This window comes from Petaurus breviceps, unplaced genomic scaffold (assembly GCF_028583685.1).
Source record: "Petaurus breviceps papuanus isolate PSGF00001 unplaced genomic scaffold, PetGlider_PUasm1.0 209, whole genome shotgun sequence".
NCBI classification, from domain to species: Eukaryota; Metazoa; Chordata; class Mammalia; order Diprotodontia; family Petauridae; genus Petaurus; species Petaurus breviceps.
In genome coordinates this window covers 516,668-537,561 of record NW_027185854.1, presented here as the reverse complement: position 1 = coordinate 537,561, position 20,894 = coordinate 516,668, and the positions used below count along the sequence as shown (strand labels likewise).

The 20,894-nt window shown below is 43.0% G+C and overlaps 1 protein-coding gene across 1 annotated transcript in view; it reads left to right on the top strand.

Annotated features, from left to right (window-relative positions):
• The first annotated feature begins 20,194 nt into the window (after window positions 1-20,194).
• Window positions 20,195-20,894, top strand: part of LOC138165469 (bromodomain testis-specific protein-like) — a 32,013-nt gene continuing 31,313 nt past the window's right edge. The window contains exon 1 of the mRNA XM_069093833.1: window positions 20,195-20,426. Coding sequence (XP_068949934.1) covers window positions 20,238-20,426 — 189 coding nt within the window. The 5' untranslated portion in view covers window positions 20,195-20,237. The remainder of the gene's footprint in view (window positions 20,427-20,894) is intronic.

Below are 20,894 nucleotides of genomic sequence, written 5' to 3'. Positions count from 1 at the left end.
ACTACATTCCAGGGACCCCAAGCCAAGCCCCAGGAGGGATGAATCAGACAAGGATGTAAAGGAGGCATAGGGCTTCCCACCACTGAGGTCCCAAAGGAGTTCCCTTTGTTCTACAGACACAGCCTCCAGGGATGATAGAACGGAGTGGAAAATCCCTCCCGGTGCCAGGCCCATTAGATTCTTAACCCTATTTGATTTTCCTTTTAACAGTTTCTTCCATTCCTTCCATTTATCCTGTCTCCAGTTCCCAGGTAGAAGTCTCAAGCTCCATCCTGGACCATTCTCTTCCCTCCTCCCCAATTGCAGCTTCAGTGACTGACCCAGGCAGCTTCTAATCATGGAAGGAGTCAAGCTGAGCCAGAACTTTTGGTCTAGAAAAGACCTCGCTCCCTAGTTCTGAAGGGCAAAATTCCGCAGGGGAAAAACACACACACACACACACACTCACATTCACACACACGTACCAAGCATGCCAACTACAAGGTTTGTTGGTATCTTCTGTCATCTAGTGGTCAAATGAAAAAAAGACATATGCAAATTATATTCACATTTATCTAGCCAATTCATCTCCATTCAATCCAACACCTAATTGCAGCAGCTGTGCTAAGCAATGAGCATACCAAGACAAATTAAACAGTACCTGCCCCCAAGGAGATTACCTTCTATGTAAAGTAGCCTTCCAAAAATATTTTAAAGAAACTATGGCATTACAAAAATATTTATCTGCAGTTAGCAACCCTCCCTACTTTTGCCAGATTCATACCTTTCATGCCTCATTTATTCTATGATGAAATTGAGTGAATTTTAATTTTTAATTACATACTTACTACCTCATTTTGTTTAAAATATGACTATGAATAACCGATTCAAACCAATAAATCCTAGATAAATCATCTAAATAAATCATATAATTATATATAATATATATTATCATCTAAATAAATCATATCATATAATTGTATAATTAATATAATATAAACATAAATCAATAAATCCCAGATAAATTTCCATTTGGGGCAAAATGAAATACCCAAATAGCTGGCAGTTTTCATGGAATGCTAAAGAAAAAGTGGTTTTCATAGGAATACCAAATCAGAACAATAAGAGAAAAAAATCTGTTTTTGGAAGGACCTAAGGCAGTAATAATGCATTATTATCTGAGCTAAAGAGCGGAAAGATGCAATAACTTCGTTAATGTCACCAAAAAGTTACATTAAGCAGGCATAATTTTTTTGATGCTCAGAAGACTCTTGACCCCTAAATGCCCTTACTAATAATAAAGTTGTAGAATTTTGGAAGTTGGGAATGGGAATGAGAACAGAACTCAGAGATCATCTAATGAAACCTTCTACCCATGAAGCAATCCCCTCACTACCCTCCTGGTCCCATTATTGACTTTGTGAATTTCAAAACCAGTTCTCTGTGGCTAGAGATGAAGGCTCCTAAAATTTCCCAAAGCACCTGGGACCTCTTTGCCTTGAAATGTCCCTCCTCGTAACCTGCACCCTTCCCCCCTTAGTGAGTTCATCCTGGAGCCTCTATTTTGGGAAAGGGTGCAAGCCCTCATTGCTCTCCAGGCCCTGTTCCTGATTTTTTGGACTTTAAAACCACCCCCTGTGCCACGTACTTTCATTCCCCTCCCCTCCCCCATTTATGTGTTGTCTGCCCACATTAATGTGTAAACTTCTTGAGGGCACGGACTTATCTTTTTTTTTTTTAAGCTTTCAGTTGTTTTATTTTTAGTTTTTTTTAATATACTTTGACACAACAAAGATATAAAATAATATACTAATAAAATCTGGATTTATATTTAGAATCAAGGCAATATTTGCTTGCTTACAATGATTATCTTTCTTTTTGCTTGTATATGTATACCCAGAATTTAGCATAGTGCCTGGCATATAGTAAGTGCTTAATAAATGATTATTTCCTTCCCTTTCCAGAACTCTTAACTAGCAAAGGGTGATTAGAATTGGGCCTGAGGGTCTCAGCATCCAGGAAAGGGTTCCTCCACCCCATTATCTACACACCAAGTGTACCCCACAAGCCCATGTAGTTCAACTGCCCCTAGAAACTTGCTGAGCTCCAGGCCATCCCCCATTTCCGTGACACCCCTATTCCAAGGACTGCTTTTCCCCTCTGCCATGCCCTTCTCCATCTCATCCTAGCATCTCATGGGTCAAAAACTGACACCTGAGCTAAGGAGCAAATGAACCCAGGATAGTCTGTCCTCTGTCCTTCCACATTCTGTCCCCTCCTTCCCCCACAAGGGGGGACCATCTCCAGTCATCCTGAATTATATTTTGCCACTGGACCCAGATGGCTCCGGAGGTAAGACTGAGGCCCTCCCTCAGCTAAATCTAATTCACTTGCAAGTCATGGCATCAAACATTTAAAGACACTCATGTTCCCCTAAGATTTCAGTTTAAATGCACCTACTTTGTTCAATAGATTATTTTACAATAGGATTTCCAGACATCTTGTCATTATTCTCCACATATGCACAGAAGGGAACAAGATAAATTTTCTCCACACTTTTCCAGAGCCAAACTTGGATCACATTTAGAAATCCCAATTTGTTTTGCCATTCCTCTATTGATGGTCATTTACTTTATTTCCAGGTCTTTGCTGCTGGGAAAAAAAAAAGTATTGTTTAAATAGTTATGCATGCATAGGACTGTTTAAAAAAAGCATTATAACACTTTTTAAAGGTCTTAAAAACAGTCTTATTAAGAAGATTGGCCAACAAGGCTCCAGTCCCAAGAGCACTGTAATATGCTTTCTCTGCTGTAATATCACTTTAGAGGCTTCATGAACCTGTGTTGGCCCTACAGTTATGGCAGAAGGAAGCAGAACGAGGGGAAATGCAAAGAGCTACAAAAATTATATGAGGCCCTTTCTACAATTACTTCTCAGTTCTCAATTAAATTTAGTTCAGATGATCACTAGTGATGTGCTGCAGACTGAGCGGCCCACCTCCTATCTCTCTATTTCATTTTAAATCTCTTCTGCTCAATCTTTTCCTCTGTAAAACATTCATAAATCTCCTACTCTGGTTTTCCTTTGGCATATCTGAACACGGAGCTTATTAATTTTTATAAGTAACTCTTGAAACTGCTTTGAATTTTATATTCACAATGTGACAAAATGACCAAAATAGGCTAACTCCTCACCAATCACCATGCAGTTGGGAAATATGGGGCTACCCATTCCCACCACTAGATGGTACCAATAAATCTGTTAGGAGACGGGATTCTTCCACCATGCTTCTGTAACAAATAACGTCCCTGTTATTCTCAAGGGCACTGCCGCCATCTTCTCTTTCACCAAGGTTCAAAATCTGAGGTTCATCTCACTCATTCCACATACACAAGCAGTCCTGTCCTCCCTCTCTCTGCAATATCTTGAGCGTACATTCCTTTCCTACCATTCACAGGCCTCGTTTTATAGTCCAAGCCCTTGTCACTTTACCCCAGGTATATGGCAATGGCCTACTCATTGGTCTCCTTGCTTCAAAACTCTCAGCACTCCAACCCATTTTCCATACTGCTACCAAAGGGATTTTCCTGCATTTCACTCAACAGGGAAATAGGATATGTTAACAGAATTTTAAATGTAGTCAGAGTGAAGGGGGAGAAGGGAGAAAGGAGAATTAGACGGAGGGTAAATTGAGGCAGAATAGCTAGGTGGCACAATGGATACAGTGTAGGATCTGGAGTTAGGAATACGCATCTTTGGGAGTTCAAATCTGACCTCACCCATTTACTGGCTGTATGACCCCCGTTTGTTGTTGTTCAGTCATGTCTGACCATTCGTGACCCTGTGAGTAGTTTGCCATTTCCTTCTTTAGGGGATTCATTTTGTTGGACATTCAGAGATTAAGTGACATGTTCAGGATCACACTGCTAGGAAATATCCGAGGTTAGATTTGAACTCAGGTCTTCCTGAGTTCCTTCAAAAACATGCTTCTATCCACTGAGCCATGTGCTCTCTCCAGGTTAAATGACCCTGAGCCAGTCATTTAATCCTGTTTGCTTCAGTTTTTACATCTGCAAAATGAGCTGGAGAAGGAAATGACAAACCACTTCAGCATCTTTGCCAAGAAACCCCAAAATTAAAAAAAAAAAGGAAAAGAAAAGAAAACCCTAAATGGGGTCACAAAGAATTGTATATAATTGAAAGCTATTCAACAACAACAAAATTAAGGCAAGAATTAGTGCTGAGCAAAACAAAATTCTAACAAAGAATGTAAAAAAAAATACTTATAGCTCTTTTTGAGGCCGCAAAGAATGGAAATCTGAGGGGTTGCCCATTAGCCAGGGAATGGCTGAACAAATTTTGGTGTATAAATGTGATAGAATACTACTGTGCTGTAAGAAATGATAACAGGGGTTTCATTTTTCTTTCCTTTTCAGCTTGGCAGTACAATGGTATTGGGAAGAGAAGTCAGACTTTTGCTGACTGAAAAAAAATTGTAAGTTTAGAAATTAACTCCCCCAAAAAGTCATTTTCCTGAAACCCAAGTCTGACCATGTCATTCTCCTTCTCCATAAATTCCTAATTCCTCTAGGCCCAAAGCCAAATTCCTCAGTTTGTCTTTTAAAACTTTACAGGGGCGACCAGGTAGCACAGAGAGTAAGAGCACCGGCTCCAGTGTTGGGATGACCTGGGGATTGAATCTGGGCTCAGACACTTAGCACCCACCCAGAAACACCTGGCTGTGTAACCTTGAGCAAGTTACTTAACCTCAATTGCTTAATTAAAAAAAAACAAAACTTTTTACAACCTACTTTTTCAATAAAGAGAGTCCTGGGCCTGGAATCAGGACAGATTTAAATTAAAATTGAAAACTGCCTGTATGACCCTGGGCAAGTCATTTAATCTCTATTTGCCTCAGTTTCCACATCTGTAAAATTAGTATGGCAGCAGCACTGCTTCCCAGGGTTATGGAAGAGATAAAAGGGGAGAATATTTATAAAAGTTCTTAGCCTAGTCCCCAGCGGACGGTAGGTACCATATACATGCTACCTCTTGTTATTATGGTCTTACATGTTACTTCCTTCCCTGAACTCTACAGTCCATCCATACTAGCCTATTTGCTTTTTCCTCAAAGGGGGCTGCCAGTCTCCGTCTATGTACTTGTCTTGCTGCCTAGAACGCTCTTCCTCATCATCTTGGCTTCTTGGAATCCCTGCCCGCTTCAAGACTCATCTCAAGTCACCTGAAGGCTTTACTGATCCCACTCTGCAGCTGTTAGTGCCCTCCCTCCCAAAACTACGATGCATTTTTTATCAAAGTGTGGGACTTGGAGTCAGGAAGACCTGAGTTTGAATCTTACCTCAGACACTTCCTAGCTTTGCCAGCCTGGGTGAGTTACCTGACCTCAGTTTGCCTCAGTTTCCTCACTTATAGAATGGGGAGAATAATAATAATATCACCCATCTTCCAGGGCTGTTGTTAGGATCAAATGAGATATACTCAGTGCAATGCCTGGTACATAGTAGGCAATTTAATAAATATTTGTTGATAGATTGATGGATTGATTGAAAAGCTTCCTAATTGGTCTTTGTACCTCTAGTCTCTCCTACTCCAATACATCACTCATTTTCCTGTCTAATTCCATTCTGTTCTCTCTCGGGAGCCCATCCTTGGAGACTAAGCTAGCTTAGAAGATGCTGTCTCTTTGGGAATTTTGAATAGCTGGTAAGAATTCAAAGGCACTTTAGTTATTTTTCAGTTTTTTAGTTTCCTGATTGAAACCATTTGTACAATGCAGCCTCGCTCCTCTTAACCTTTGGGACTTCTGGCTGCATTATGTTTTCATTTTGTTATCTTTGAAAAGGTTTGGACTCCCAGGCTCAGGAAGCAAGAAGATCAGAGAAGTCCTGTGGATCCAGCCTTCTCTCCTCTGACTCTGCCATCATCCTGCAGCAGGCTCCCACCACCTCATCCCTGGACTTTTCCAAGGGTCTGCTTTGGTCTCCTCTTTCAAACTTCCTCTCCCTGCAGCCCATCCTCCACCCAGCTGTGAAGCTTACCCCGCTAAAGTGCAGGTGTCACCATGTGACCCCTCCCTAGTACCTCCCGGATCAAATATAAAATCCTCTGTTTGACTTTTAAAGTTCTTTTATGCCATGGCCTCAGATACTCATTAGCCGAGTGACCTTGGGCAAGTCACTTAACCACCATCTGCTTCAGTTCTTCATCTGTAAAATGTGTATAATAATAGCATCTACTTCAGGGGGTTCTTGGGAGGATAAAATGAGAGAATAATTGTTTTTTTTCCCCCTAAAGAACTTTGTAAACCTTAAAGTGCCATGATCTCAGAGCCTGGTTCCTCCCCACTTCCCTTCCTAGCCCCTACCATGACTGCAGTTGAGCCACTCAATAAATCAATCAACAGGTATTTATTAAGGGATTGCTGGTTACTGGTGATGGGATGGTGGGACCTGGACCCCAAACAGCCCTGAGACCACATCTCTGAAAGTAACCTAGCCCCCTTCACCCCCTTGTAAAAACATTTCCGTTGCTGCAGGCTTGACTCTGTAACTCCCTTATCAGAACAGACAGAGGGGTGCCTGGCCCGAGGATTTTTGTCCCTGGCTGGTCTAAGGACTCAAGGTCCATGCCTCTGATGTCTGGCATATTCCCTACAACTTTCCCATGCATAGCTCCCAGACATCTGGACCCTTAGATTACCTAATCAGTATCCCTGCCATTCCTTTTCCATGCCCCTTTTCTATATAAACTTTGGGTTCACCCCCATTAGGGTGCAAGTTCTTGAAAGAAACTTTGCCTGCTTCTATTGGTGTTACAATAAACTGTCTTTGAAAGCTTGAGTGTGTGAATTCATTCCAGATGACTCCGCCTTGTCATTCTCAGGGTCCCAGCACCCCAAATCAGCACCCTCAAACCTCTTCACTGGGAACTGTGATAAGATTTGAAGATACCAAGAAAAAAAATAAAACAAAAATCAGTCCTTCCCCTTGCACTTTCCCTGCCCCAGCCCCTGCCTTCAAGGAGTTTATATTCTAATACCGTGTTTCCCCGATAATAAGACACTGTCTTATTACTTTTTTTGGACAGAAAACGACCAGAGGGCTTATTTTCAGGGGAGGGCTTATTTTAATGAACATTGACAGCAATTTTAATAAACAGGTAAATGTGAACAAAAAAATGTACCTTTATTCAATAAGCAAATCACTGGGGAAGAACAGGATGACCGCGCTCACTGCTGCAGCTCTGATTGGATGCAGCTCAGAGAGCGGCATGCGTTTCACCCGGGGGCGGGGACGGTGCATACAGAGGGTACCGTAATGTAGCGTGTAGCGCAGGGGATCACCTTCACTACAGTAGCAATCTCAATAGGGCTTATTTTCGGGGGAGGGCTTATTTTAGAGGAATCTTACACAGTAAGGGGAGGGCTTATTTTCGGGATAGGTCTTATTATCGGGGAAACACGGTAATATAAGTGTACCTACTAAATGGATGGTTAACTCAGCAGCTGAAGAAGTCTTTGCCTTGAAAACCCAGGAGGTTCTGAAGGAGGTAAGGAAGGAGGGCATTCCAGGCCCAGTGTACCACCAGTGAGAATGTCAGGAGTGGGTGGAAGACTAATACATAGTGGGTGGTAAAGTTTAAGAAGAGTGAAAGGGTAGGGGGAGGAGGTCTAGGTTATAAAGGGCTTTAAAAGAGGGTTTTATATTTAATTCTAGTGGTGCTAGGGAACCACTCAAGTTTATTGAGTAAGGGGACGACAGGATCAGAGGAAAATCACTTTAGGGGCTGGGTAAGGGCTACACTGGAGTGAGGGGAGACTTGGGGAAGGGAGACGACCCCAGCAGGCTAGTGCAGTAGTCCAAGTGGGACATGGAGGGTCCGACCAGGGGTGGGGACGGGGCAGCACATTTGGGAGAAGTTGCCAAGCTGAAACTGACAGACCTGGGCAACAGTATTAACCTGTGGGTGCGAGAGTGAGGGCCTGAGGACCTTTAGGTCTCAGCCTGGGGAGCTAGAACAGTAATAGCTAAGTTTTGAAGTTGGGAGGGTTTTGGGGGAAAGATAACTAGTTCAGTTTTGGATGTGTTGATTTTAAGGACGTCCAGTATGAGATGTCTGAAAGGCAGTTGGAGATATGAGCCTGGAGGTTAAAATAGACTGTACAATGATTGTATTACAGTGTGTTAGATATTATAATCTATAATAATCATAGATTTTAATATGTTGTATATAATAAATATATACTAATAGAGAGGTTAGGGCAGGACAGGTAGATTTGAGAAGCATCAGCATAGAGATGGTAATTAAATGCCTGGGAAGTGATGTGGTCACCAAATATAAAGGGAAAGAGAAAGGGAGTCCAGGACAAAGCCCTGGGGACACCCAAGGTTAGAGGGCATGACCTGGACAAAGGAGACAGGTAGAGGAGAAGGGAGGATGGAGGGGTAGAGTCCTGGATCAGGGGGTGATCTACAGTGTCAAAGGCTGCAGAGAGGTCAGAGTCAAGAAGGTCATTAGATCTGGAGACAAAGGAAGTTTCCTAGGACCGGCTAGAATCAATTACACTATGTTAGAGAAGGTCAAAAGCTTTCTTCCTGTTTCATTACAATCTTCTTAAAAAAAAATCATTACGGTTTTAAGGTATCTTTCTACTCTGTGAAGCATGAGAGTCAAAATGTGGGTCAGGGTAGTGTACTTGTTATTTAAAAAACTACAATCCACTCCTATGTGCACCCTCTACTTTTTTTCTACACTTTTCCCTACTAGTCAATCCATCAATAAAGAAGGATTTATTAATAGTGCTTGCCACATTTTAGTCTGGATACTGCAGATAAAAATACAAAAGAGTTTCAGTGCCTGACTTAATAATTGTTTGTGGAAAAAAATAAAAAATAAAAAAATTATTGTTCATGGAATGAATGAATGAATGAATGGACTTCTCATTCTACACATTCACAGATATGGAAGTAATAAATATATGTGGTTAGGGGGACGCTAGTTAAAGGATTAGCTGAGTCAGGAAAGGCCTTTGGAAGGAAGGAGCTCTGGAGCTGAGCCTTAAAGGAAGCCAGATGCCAACAATCCACCCCCTGAAGCTTTTTTGCAAGTGCAGAGCCTGCCTCAAGAAGGGCCCTGGCCTCAGCTTACCGGTGAGGGAGCGTCCGGGGAGGGGCCTTGGGGAGTGGAATTTTGTCTGGGTCCTGGTTAAATCATGATCATCCAGAGTGGTCCAGTGTTTGGTGGAAGGCTCCCCCAACCTTGGCTGAATAGGACCAGCTCTTGGTGGGTTGTCCTGAGAAAAGGAGTATTCCATCCATCTTCCCACCCTCTCGGTGGTCAGTACACACACTCCCTGGGCTCACATGGAGACACTTCTCTGCAGCAAACAAATTGGTCTTTGTAAAACCTTTACTGCCTCTTATATAACTTATCTTTGTTACTTGAACAGTATTTCTCCTCTTTCCTCTATCTCTGGTCCTAGGCTCACCAGGAGGAAATTGAGTAATTTTATTAATTAATTAATTTAGTAATATTATTTTATAATTTATTTAATAATTATTATATATATAATTATATCATATTTATAATAACGATAATTTAATAATCATTGTTGTTTAGTAATGTTATTTATTTAATAAAGGATAAACTTATTATTATTGAGTAATAATAGCTCACAGAAAATTCTAAACTTTACAAAATACATTATCTCAAGATCTGGTTTCATTTCTGGCACTTAGTATAGCTCTCTGCCTATGAGCAATGTCCGTTAAAATTCTTTGACCTTCAGTTTTCTCAACTGTAATATTCAAGTAATACCCACAGTTCCTACCTCACAATCCTGTCATGGGACTCAAATTCAGTGATGTATGGGAAGTGATTCGCACACCTTGCAGTACCGTATAAATACAAGCAATGTTTACAGTCTCCCATATTACAGATGAGAACACTGAGGCACAGTAGCCGAGTTGGTTAGGAAATGTGGCAAGGAGCAGAAGAAGGATCCAAATGCAAGTCTCTGGGTTTCTGATTCAGGGCTCTAACCGGCATCTACTAAATAAAGTGCATTATAAAAAATGTTATTTTAATGGTATAGGTAAGGCATAGATGGTAAGGGGGGGGGTGGATTAACAAATGCATTCAAGGATAGTTTTCCCCAAACTTTCTTAAGTAGGAGACCTGGTGACATTTTGGGGCTGAATGAATGCGGGCAAGGAAAAGTATTTTGGGCTGGGTGTTAGGGCTGGGCCTATGAATCTTCTCTTGGTTTTCCCTGAGCCGTTTCTAAAGCTCTCCTAGAGTTGGGACAAAGAAAAAATTTAGACTCCTGTCCCTCAGAATTTATCACCACTGCTGGAGAAACAGCTAACTGATAACTGTGCCTGATAGTAACTGAAGTTTCTCTGGAGTTTGGTGGTTTATACTGAAATTTGTAGGCTTTATCTCATTTTATCTTGATCTACACAATAATCCAGACTGCTAAATGTCTTTTTTTTTTTTTTTTACCAAGGTGAGGATTGAGAGAGGAGAGATTAGATCACCATGTCACAAGGGTATGGGATTTGAAAGAGGTCTTTTTTTTAGGCAATCAGGGTTAAGTGACTTGTCCAGGGTCACACGGCTAGTAAGTGTCAAGTGTCTTAGGTTGTATTTGAATTCAGGTCCTCCTGACTCCAGGGCTGGTGCTTTATCCACAGTGTTGAGTAGCTGCCCCAAGGTAAGGTCTTGAGTCCAAATCCTGCTTGATGTCCACTGGCTGAGTGTAGGCTTATATTTGTGGTTATAGAGTTAGGTGGCACAATGTGGTCAGAGTTAAGAAGATGTTTGGCCAGATATTTCTTAAGTTCTGTTTGCCTCAGTTTCCTCAACTGTAAGTTAGGGTTAATGATAGCCCCTATCCCCCCCCCTGCTGTTGTTATTATATATAATAGTTATATTATATTATATCTATCATATTACATTATCAATGTAATGATATTTGTAAAAAAAAAAACTTGGCACATAGTAAACACTTAACTAAGTGCTAATTTCCTTTTTTTCCTTATACATGTAGAGAAATTCAGAGAAGGGAGAAAACTCCTTGGAGTAACTTAGAAGGAGAGTAGGTGATCTTTGTGGGAGAAGAAAGACCTGAGCTTCAGGATTTCATACACTGGTAAGATTTCCAAGAGATAGAAAAAGGAAGGAAGAGGGGAAAGTCCTAGACCCTCTTTTGTGGGAGTGAACAACCTGAATGAAATTGTAGAGAAGCAAAAATCAATATGCTGTGTGTGGGAGAGGGCAAAAAAAGGGTGGGGGAGGGCACTTTCCTGATTACACTTACTCTGAGTGGAGGCAGGGCTGGTGTTTGGAGGAAGGAAACCTGTTAGGATCTGCCTGGAAAGCTAATATAAGTCTGATGTGCCAGTCCCACACTATTAAGAGTTATCGTCAGTTATTAGAAGGTGGTGATTAATAGGACTCTTAAACAAGACTCCTGCTTGCTTAGCTAGTGGGTCTGTGAAGTGCTTAATATCTGACTCTTAATGATTTTGTATGGAGACAGACAGAGATAAGAATAAGACAGGCAGATGGAGAGATTAATGGGTAGGTAGGTAGCTAGATGGAGATAGGTAGATAGATAGATAGATAGATAGATAGATAGATAGATAGATAGATAGATAGATAGATAGATAGATAGATAGATAGATAGATGGATAGTTGTCTGTGTACTGTACCTTTCAGTAGAAGGTAGGTTTCCTGAGTTCAGGAACTGTCTCAAGGGGTTTGGGGAGTTTTCCATTCCCAATCTAATAATAATATATCTAATAACAATAATAATAGCTAATAGCTAAAGTTTATCTATCCCTTATTATGTGCCAGCCATATTTTGGGGTGCTTAATAATGATTATCTCATTTGATTCTCGCCACAGCCCTAGTTGGTAGGTGCTATTTTCATCCCCACTAACCCTTGCATATAGAAAGCTTTAGAAGTTGACTTGAATGGAACTGCTAACAGAACGCTTAGCTGCTACCTCTCTGGGTGGGTGGGAGCGGGTGAGAATGGAAAGAAAGGAAGAGATAGGATATTTTGGAAGTGGTCTCGGTAAGGATACTAGGGACAGGGGGGTTGAATGGGGCCACAAGTTTTTGAATCAGGATTGCCCCGGGGAAATGGCGGTGTTACTGACGAAAGAAGCAGCAGCCTGAGCTAACGAGCTGAGCTCCATTTTAAATGGCCTGACATTCAATTTCCCTAACCTTCTAGTCTTAGCTCCAGCTTGAGTTACAGAGATAAAGAGGAAACCGGTGCCTGCCAATTTGGAGAAACTATCTTACCAGAAAGAGAGCTTTTTGCTGGAAGCTTCAGGGAATGTTAATTTCTTTCTTTTCAGAGCTTGGTTAGGGTGCTGAAGGGCCTGGGAAGCAGGGCTTTTTGCTCCAGGAGCCCCGGTTCCTTTAACCAGCTTTCTCGGTCTATGCTTCAAGATCAACCTTGACCCTGTCCCAGCCACCCACGTAGTAGAAACGTAATACATGTTTATTGAATTGAATTTTGGCTTTTGTTTTGAAAAGGTGGTGATGGAGGAAAGGGGAGGGCGTCTCTTCAACCATTAGCAAAGCTCAACTCTACTTTTCCAATTGTCTGCTGATCCTTTTCCAACTCGATTTATGAAATCTCTAGCCGACTCCACCTTCTTCCTCCCAGACCTTTAAGACATGAACCTTCGTAAAATACCCTGAAAGGCTTTCGGCTAGGACCATGGAGAACTCACTATGGGAGGAACGCTGAACTTGGGAGTCCGAGGAACGGGGTTTACTAACTCGGCTGATAAGAGTGTGTGACTTTTGAAAAATGGACTTCCTCTCCAGCTTGTTTAAATTTATCTTATCTGGAATTGGAGCTCTCCTCCTGCCCTCCCTTACAGTTTTGGCGCTTACTTGCTGCACCTGGTATTTTGCAAATTACTTAACCAGTTTCCCGTCTGTAAAATATATATATAATTTGCACTACCCTCCTTGGAAAGTCGTTGTGAGAAAATGAGCTTTTTTGTAAAACTTATAATAAAGTTATTTCTGTCGTGTTGGTGGAGTATTTTTGCACGTTTCTAACATTCAACAAAAGGTCACGCGCGGTAAGATCCAAAAGCGGGAGAAAAATTCAAAGTCACTGTAAACTCTTTTTGCAAATTTTTCCCGTGGCACAGCTTACCGAAGCTGGAGGGCAATGTTTTAAAGGGAAAGGCTTGCCAGTTGCACCAAAAGTTTTTTTAATTGTCTTATGCAATTAGCCGTATCTTTTAAACCACCAAATGCATGCTATAGTCTGTGTAGTTTTGCAATAAAAGTTCGCGCCACTCCCAAGAAAAACCAGGCTCTGAAAACGACTCTTGGAGCACGTGGGCACCTACTGCAACTTGGGCTGCGGCCAAGCCACGCCCTCGCAGGGCCACGTGACCTATACACCAAGCCACGCCCTCGCAGGGCCACGTGACCTATACAGACCAATAAGCGGAGGGACGCCGCTGGGTCGCCTATAAAAGCGGCTGCAGTAGCTCTCTTGCCGCCGTTTCGGGTGAGCGGTGACGGCGACGGGTGAGCGGGGTGAGTATTCTGCTCCTGCGGGCCCTACCCTTTCCTTCTCCCGGTCCCCTCCCCCCCCAGCTATCCCTGGGGCCTTTCCACGGGAAGGCCACGGCCCTCTGAGGCTTGGCGGGCAGCTCCGGGCCCCAAGCAGGCCACGACGCCGCGGCGGTTGCTGGGGCCGTTAGAGCGCGTGGCACTGCGCCGGGGCCGGGGGGGGGGGGGGCGGGGGGGGGGTGGAAGGCCGCGTAGGCCTAGTGGGCCGGGGCTGCGAGGGGGAGGGCCCAGGTTCGAAAGACAAAAGCTCGGCTCGGCCTTCTGCTTGGAGGCTGCTGGGGAAGGTGAGCTAGCGTGGGCTTCGGGTGGGCGGCCAGGCCTGCCCTCGGACAGCTTCCATTCTGTGTGCTAGTGGTGAAGCTAATGCAAATAGGAAAAAAAAAGTAGGAGTAAATTGTAGTTGGGAGCCGGCGTGGTGTGCACCCAGGCCCGAGGGACCGCGGTGCAGAAGCGTGCACGGTGAGCATCCTTCAATGTTGGCTGGGCGTGCAGCCGTGCAGCCCCGGAATGGGTGGGGTTGAAATTGTTCCTGGTTGGGAGCCTTCTTTAATAGAGTGTTTTTGGATCTTGGAGGTCAAAAGTAGAGAAATTGGGTAGAGACCTTTTTTTCTCCTTTTTCCATTGCTTTCTTCTTCATCCTAGGTGCATTAATTTGGTTTGTGCAGAAGCTTTTTAAGTTATATGTAGCCAGTTGTCTTATTTTGTTGCTTTGCTTATTCGTTTTATTATCCTTATTTCTATTTTGATAATTTTGTCTTATTTTGTTTTTTAATATCTAATTTTATTTTAAGCTCAAGTTATTTTTTATTTTTATATTTAATTATTTATATTTAAATTTTTATTTTTAATGTTTGATATGATTTTATGTTTGTATTTAAATATTTTAAATATATTTTATTTATCCCTATCCCTTGCTGAGAATATACAGAGCTCTGAAAGATAGATGATTCCTAAAGTTTTTTTTTTTTTTTAATGCTATGATCTTTAACGGCAAGGTCATGAATTTTGAATTGATTATAGAATGTGGCCTAAGATACTGTCCAAGCTACATTTCTGGCTGGCTGCTTTTGCTTCGAGGTAAATAACTGATGGAGGATTTTGCATAGTTTTGCATGATGTTTTGAATACAATGAGGAGACCCCTCCCCCGCCCCCCCCCCAATCGCCAGCCAGAGAGGCCAGAGCTTGGGCTGGGCACAAAAGTGGTGAGTTTGGAGAGAGATCTAACCATTTGGCTTTCGATGTGTTACTGGCATTTTGTCCTGGAAAAGGCCTCCATTAGAAGACTTGTACTTTCCAGGTGTTTGTCTCTGATCCCATATTCCTCAGGCGCGCTGCTCATAAGTGTGGAAAGGCAAGGTTTGAAATTGGAATTCTCCCGGTTCCAAACCAGACTGAAAAGGGGAGCTCACTGATAGGGTTTTAAATAAAATGTGGAGAATTATTTCTAACCTAAGTGGATGCTACTCTATGGAATGTCTTTATTTTGAGATGAAATTCCAAAATAAAAGTTTTACCTTTTAAACAAGTTTCATATCTCTTTGGGTCTTGAAATATTTGTACTGGAGTGACTCTCTTAATGCCTGTAGGCACAGGTTTATTAAACACTAAACATCTTTAGATTATAACAGTCCATGGAGAGTAGCTAAGATGGGCAGAAAAGGGACATTAGACACAAGTATAGACACACCTTTACTATCAAACAGGTACTTAGGCACTATCGTGACTGTTAAGCTCAACGCCCCTGTCCTCCAGGAGCCTCATCTTATTGGGAGCTCTGGGGGTACAGTGTATCTACAGATGAGTAATCAGGCTGCTTATTGATTAAGGGGGGAGGGGGTCACCAAAAGCTTATGGAATAGAGTTGACACTTGCAGGTGAAGGGGCCTGAACCTTGGGGAGAGAATTGCCTGGAGTGGAGGGAAGAAGGGAAAGCCTCCCAGGATTGGAGGTAGCACTTAGAAAAGCACTGGAGTGTTCTCTCCATGAATAATGGTTTCTGGGCAGGAGCTCCCACTCAAACCCTCCAAGGGTGTTTTAGGAGAAATAATATGAAATAAGTCTGGAAAGGAGCCACATCATAAAGGGCTTTAGCTGACAAGCATAAGTTGGCCTTTTATCCTACCAGTCAATGAAGAAGCAGTTAATATGGGCTGGGCAGCCTGTGCTGGACTTAGGTGTTTCAGAGACATGGAGCACCTGCCCACAGGAAGTTTATATTCTGTCATGGGAAACATAATTGAAAAAATTTTCTACTAGGCAAGTTGGGGGTATGGTGGGGAGCTGATAGCTTGAGAGAATTGGGAAAGGCCTCATATAATAAGGGTTCTTGAGCATGGGAGTGACTTTCCAGTGACTTAGGAATGTTGGTTTAACTAGTCTTGGAGCTATTGGAAAGGACCTAAAGTACAGGAGCAAGTAAGGAGAGGAAAGCCTGCCCTGAGGTGGTTATGGTTCTAGTGGAGCTGGCCAATGAACTTTGATCCACACACCCCCCACCCTACTCCCAGGATCTCTCAGGTTTGAATGGAGAATACAGGCCAACACAAATGTAAAACAACTGTATACAGGAGAAATGGGAAGTAATGAGCCCTGATAGCTCTAATGTTAAGGGGGATTCAGAAAGGCTTCCTGCAGAAGATGGGATTTGAATTGGGACTGGAAGGAAGCCAGGAGGCAGGGTTGAGAGAGAACCTTCCAGAGCAGGGAAAATGCCCTGAAGAAAGGCCAGGGCCAGTGGGGATGTTGGAAGGGGCCCTTTATAAGGGCTTTGGAAGATTTTATATTTAATTCTAGAGGTGCTAGAGAGCCACTCAAGTTCATTGAGTAAGGGTGTGACACAGTTAGGCCTAAGCTTGGAGAATATCACTTTGGTGGCCAAGGGTCAGACCTGCATGTAAACAGAAAGGAGGCTGGACTGGAATTGGGGGAGGCTTGTGGAGATAGAGGAGGCACTCTCAGTAATCCAGGTGTGAGGTGAGTAGAGCCTGGACTAGCATAGTGGCAAATACAGGAGAGAGATGTTGCAAAGGTAAAAAATGACAGACTTTGGCAACAGGTTGGAAATGGGAGAGAGGAAATGGAAATAGGTTGTGAGGTTGGGGGACAGGATGGTGGTGTCCCCTACAGTAATTAGGAAGTTGAGAAGGGGGGTTGAATTTAAGATGTCTACGGGACATCTAGTTTGAGATGAACAAAATGGATATGCAAGGTCAGTGGTCAGATTGGGGCAGGATAAATAGATGGGAAAATCATATGGTTAGAAATAATTAAATCCACTGATGAGATCCCCAGTGCAGTAGTATAGAGAGAAGAGAAGACCCAGGACAGAGCCTATCAGACACCCTAGATTAGACGTGGCCCTGGAAGAGGATCCAGCAAAGACTTGAGAGGTGTTGGGTTGGAGAAATACCAGGAGCGACTGGGCCTGAAAACCTAGAGAAGAGATTATCTGGGAGAGGAGTGATCCAAAAGTGTCAGGATAGGTAAAGGTGAGGATTGAGAAAAAGCTGGGAAATCATCTGTAATTTGGGGGAGGGCTGTTTTGGTTGATGAGGCCATGTAAGCATGATTGTGGAGGTACCACACAGCAGAAGAGATCTAGGATGGGAGCAGAGATGGTTTTTAGGAGGTAGGGAAGGAGCTAGTAAAAGGGAGCGAGCAGGGATGATGGGAAGATGGGGAAGATGAGATGGAATGGGATTTATTGTGCAGAAGTGTAGTGTGTAGAAGGCTTGCCCGACCACCTGTTTGTATGAGAAGCATAAAGTAGGGCCAGTGGCAGAAGGTGTCTTGAGTGATAGAGGAGGGGGAGCATAGGGACAGGTTCAAGGACAGATGAAAAGGTTTGGAAGAATGCCTGTGGAGAGTGGTATTTTGTTGTTGTCGGTGCCCCCTCCCCCCAGTGAGCCGCTCCTGATTTTATTCTTTTTAACTCCGGTTAATTTTGTTCATCTCTACTCTGACTTTTCAGGATTTTATATTTTAAGGTTAATTTGAGATTTTAAAATTTTTTAAAATTCTCTCTCATTGATTGAAGTGTTTAGAGATAAAATTTCTGTTAAGTGCTATTCTGACTGTATTCCAACAATTTTTTGGCATGTGCCTTTGTTATTTTCTTTCGTGTGTGAGATGTGTTTTTTGACCCATCCATTCTTTAGGATTACGTTAATTTCCAACTAGGTTTTAATTCCATTCCAGTGATTCCCCCCTTCTTTTAGGACATTAATTTCCTTTATTGAATATAATTTTTATTACACTGTGGTCTATAAAAGGTTAGTTTACTGTTTCTGCATTTGCCTCTGATATTCTGTGCTCTAGTACATAATTTTTGTGAAGATGCTATTCTCTGCTCAGAGATGCATGCATGATGCTTTGTATACCTCTTCATTATTCTCCAGAGCTCTTTTTTATTTAACTTATTCTGAAATTCTACTCAGGTTCTTTATTTTGTTGAGGTTTGCCTAGGTCTGAGAAGGGCTCAGTTAAGTGCCCTACTTATAGTTAATGATTCTTTCTATAATTTATTTAATTTTTCCTTTAAGAATTTAGATGTTATACCATTTTGATGTGTCTATGTTTAGTATTGATAGCCATTCATTCTTTATGCTTTCACCAAAATGTAATTTCCCTTTCTTTGAGGTCTATTTGTGTTGTTACTTTAAGGTCCTGATTGCTACTTCTGTCCTTTTTTTTTTGCTTTTTTGGAGGGCATTTGGGGTTAAATGACTTGCCCAAGGTCACACGACTAGATTTTTGTTTGTTTCTTTTTATGTTGTGTCTGAGGCCAGATTCTCTATTCACTGAGCCACCTAACTGCCCTGCCCCCCTTTTAACTTTTTTTTAACCTTTAGGTCAAACAAAAAAGATTTGACTACAGCCCCTAGTTTTAATTGTCTTTTTGTTTCAAATGCTCTTGTAAACAAGATTCTACTTTAGATTTCTACTTTTTCTATTTCCTGGGTGAGGTCATCCTATTCACAATTATGATTGTTGTTTCCCTCCCTATTTTATACTTTTACCTTGTTTTGCTTCTGACTGATCTTTCCCTGAGGCAGCTGGTGATTTAGTGTCTGGAGAACTGGGTCTGGAGTCTGGAAGACCTAAACTTAAATCTGGCCTCAGAAAAATGAGGATCCTCCACCCAAGACCTTTTGTTGATGTGGGTTATAGCATCAGTATTCATCATGTCAGAAATGCAAACATTATCATGGAGCATCTAGGTGTGGTGCGGTCCACCCACCCTCTGTGATCCCTCCTTCAGTCTATGTGCTCTCTTCCCGGTTCCCTGTTCAAAGTATATTTTTGTACCCACCTTTGTGTGTATTTTCTCTTCTGATCATTTGGAATGACAGTGAGGTTTGTGTCATTCACCCCCCTTCATATCCCCAGCTTATTCCTCTGGGATGAGGATGGGATTCAGAGGGAGTGCTGTCATGGGCCATCTCTCCTTAAGCCCCTTGTGATTGTCCTTCATAATTTTCTTGTCGCCTGTGTTTGCATGACAGCTTATACTCAGCTCTGGTCTTTTCATCCGGAATGCTTGGAAGGCCCATATTTTATTAGAGTCTTTATTTTTTCCACTCAGTATGAGGAGGCTTAGTTTTGCTACGTTATTCATGGGTATGAGCTTAGCTCTTCTGCCTGGGATTTGAGGCTTTACATTCCTTTAGTTATTGGCAGCAACCAAATCATGTGTGAGCCCAGTTGTGGCTCCTCAGAATTTGCATTCCTTCTCTGGCTGCTTGAATTATTATTTTTCTTTGACCTGTAGATTCTGTATTTTGGCCTTAATAATCTTGGGGGTTTTCAGGAGGTGACTAATGGATTGATTCTTTACCCTCAGACCGCATTCCATCTTGGCACAGAATCCTCCCACTTCAGAAGTACCGCATCTCTCACTCCTTGCATCTTATCTTACTTAGAAAATTTACAGTCTCTGACATAGGAAGGAAGGCACTTTAAGGCCCTGCCACCCTTTATGTGGACTGTTGCCTTAGTCTAATTTTATCATCTTGCCCCTCATCTTTCCCCTTTCCAGGCTGTCCTCTATGCAGCTTGTAAAGTGATTTTTCTAAAGTGTAGGTCTCACTCACCATGACACCACTTTAAAACCCAGTAGGTTCCTGGTACCTCTAGGATGAATTCTAAATTCCGAATCCCTTCACAGCCCAGCCATTTCATTTTGTTTAGCTGAAGTGTCTTCCTGGCTGTCTCCCCACAAGTGGCACTCTGGTCTCTGGGCCTCTGTCTTTGCTGGGCCCTTCCCCTCCTCCCCTTGGATCTCTGCATTTGTTAAGGCTCCACCAAGGGCCACCACCTTGGAGCTGCCAGTGCCTTTCTGCCTGAGGTTAGTTACCCTGTATCTGGTCTGTGCCTGCCTGCCTGTTGTTTCCCTTTGGGCTAGGAACATTAGTTAAGTGACTGCTGTGTGTCAGGCTGATAGTGGTCAGACTGTGACCCTTAGCTATGTCGAGAGCCTGGGTTCTTGGGCTTGGGTGGTGATCTCACCTGGCTTTTAATTTGCATACCTGAATTCAGTGTGAACACATGTTGCTTTTTTCCTCCCCAGGATATATGTGTAGGGAAGACAGCATCTCATCAGCATAAAGCTGTTCAGAATGTCTCTGTCGAGTCGGCAGACAGCTATTGTCAACCCCCCTCCCCCAGAGTTCATAAATGCCAAAAAAACTGGCCGCCTCACAAATCAGCTGCAGCACCTGCAGAAGGTGGTCCTGAAGGCTCTGTGGCGCCACAGCTTCTCTTGGCCCTTCCAGCAGCCTGTGGATGCCGCCAAGCTCCAGCTTCCGGTGAGCAGGGGTGAGGCCACACAGGCCTGGGATTGTTAGTGTGGGGCTGCCCTTCCTGTGCGGATAGCATCTGTGGGGGCAGGCTCCATCTCCCTTAGCCCTCGAGACTCCTCCATCAGCCATGCTCTGGCATTCTGGTCACAGGCGCTTTTCCCTTAGGAGTTAGTGAAATAGTGGATTAGAAAAGGCCACCTGGATAGAGGGCTGTGCTCTGTTAGGAAGACCTGGGTTCAGATTCTGCCCCTGACTGGGACAGATCATTGGATCCCTTGGTCCTTGGAGGCAGCTCTGGAAAAAGTCAGCTGAGTCATAGCCCAGTTCACCATCAGGGTGAAATCCGAGGTCAAGATAGTTTAGGAGTGTGGTGGCTGGTCAGTAGGGTCACTGCCCCCCTCCACCTCCCCCCACCCCCCAGAGAGGGAAGGGGGCATGACTCTGAAACCAGGAGATCCTTTTTCTGGCCTTAAG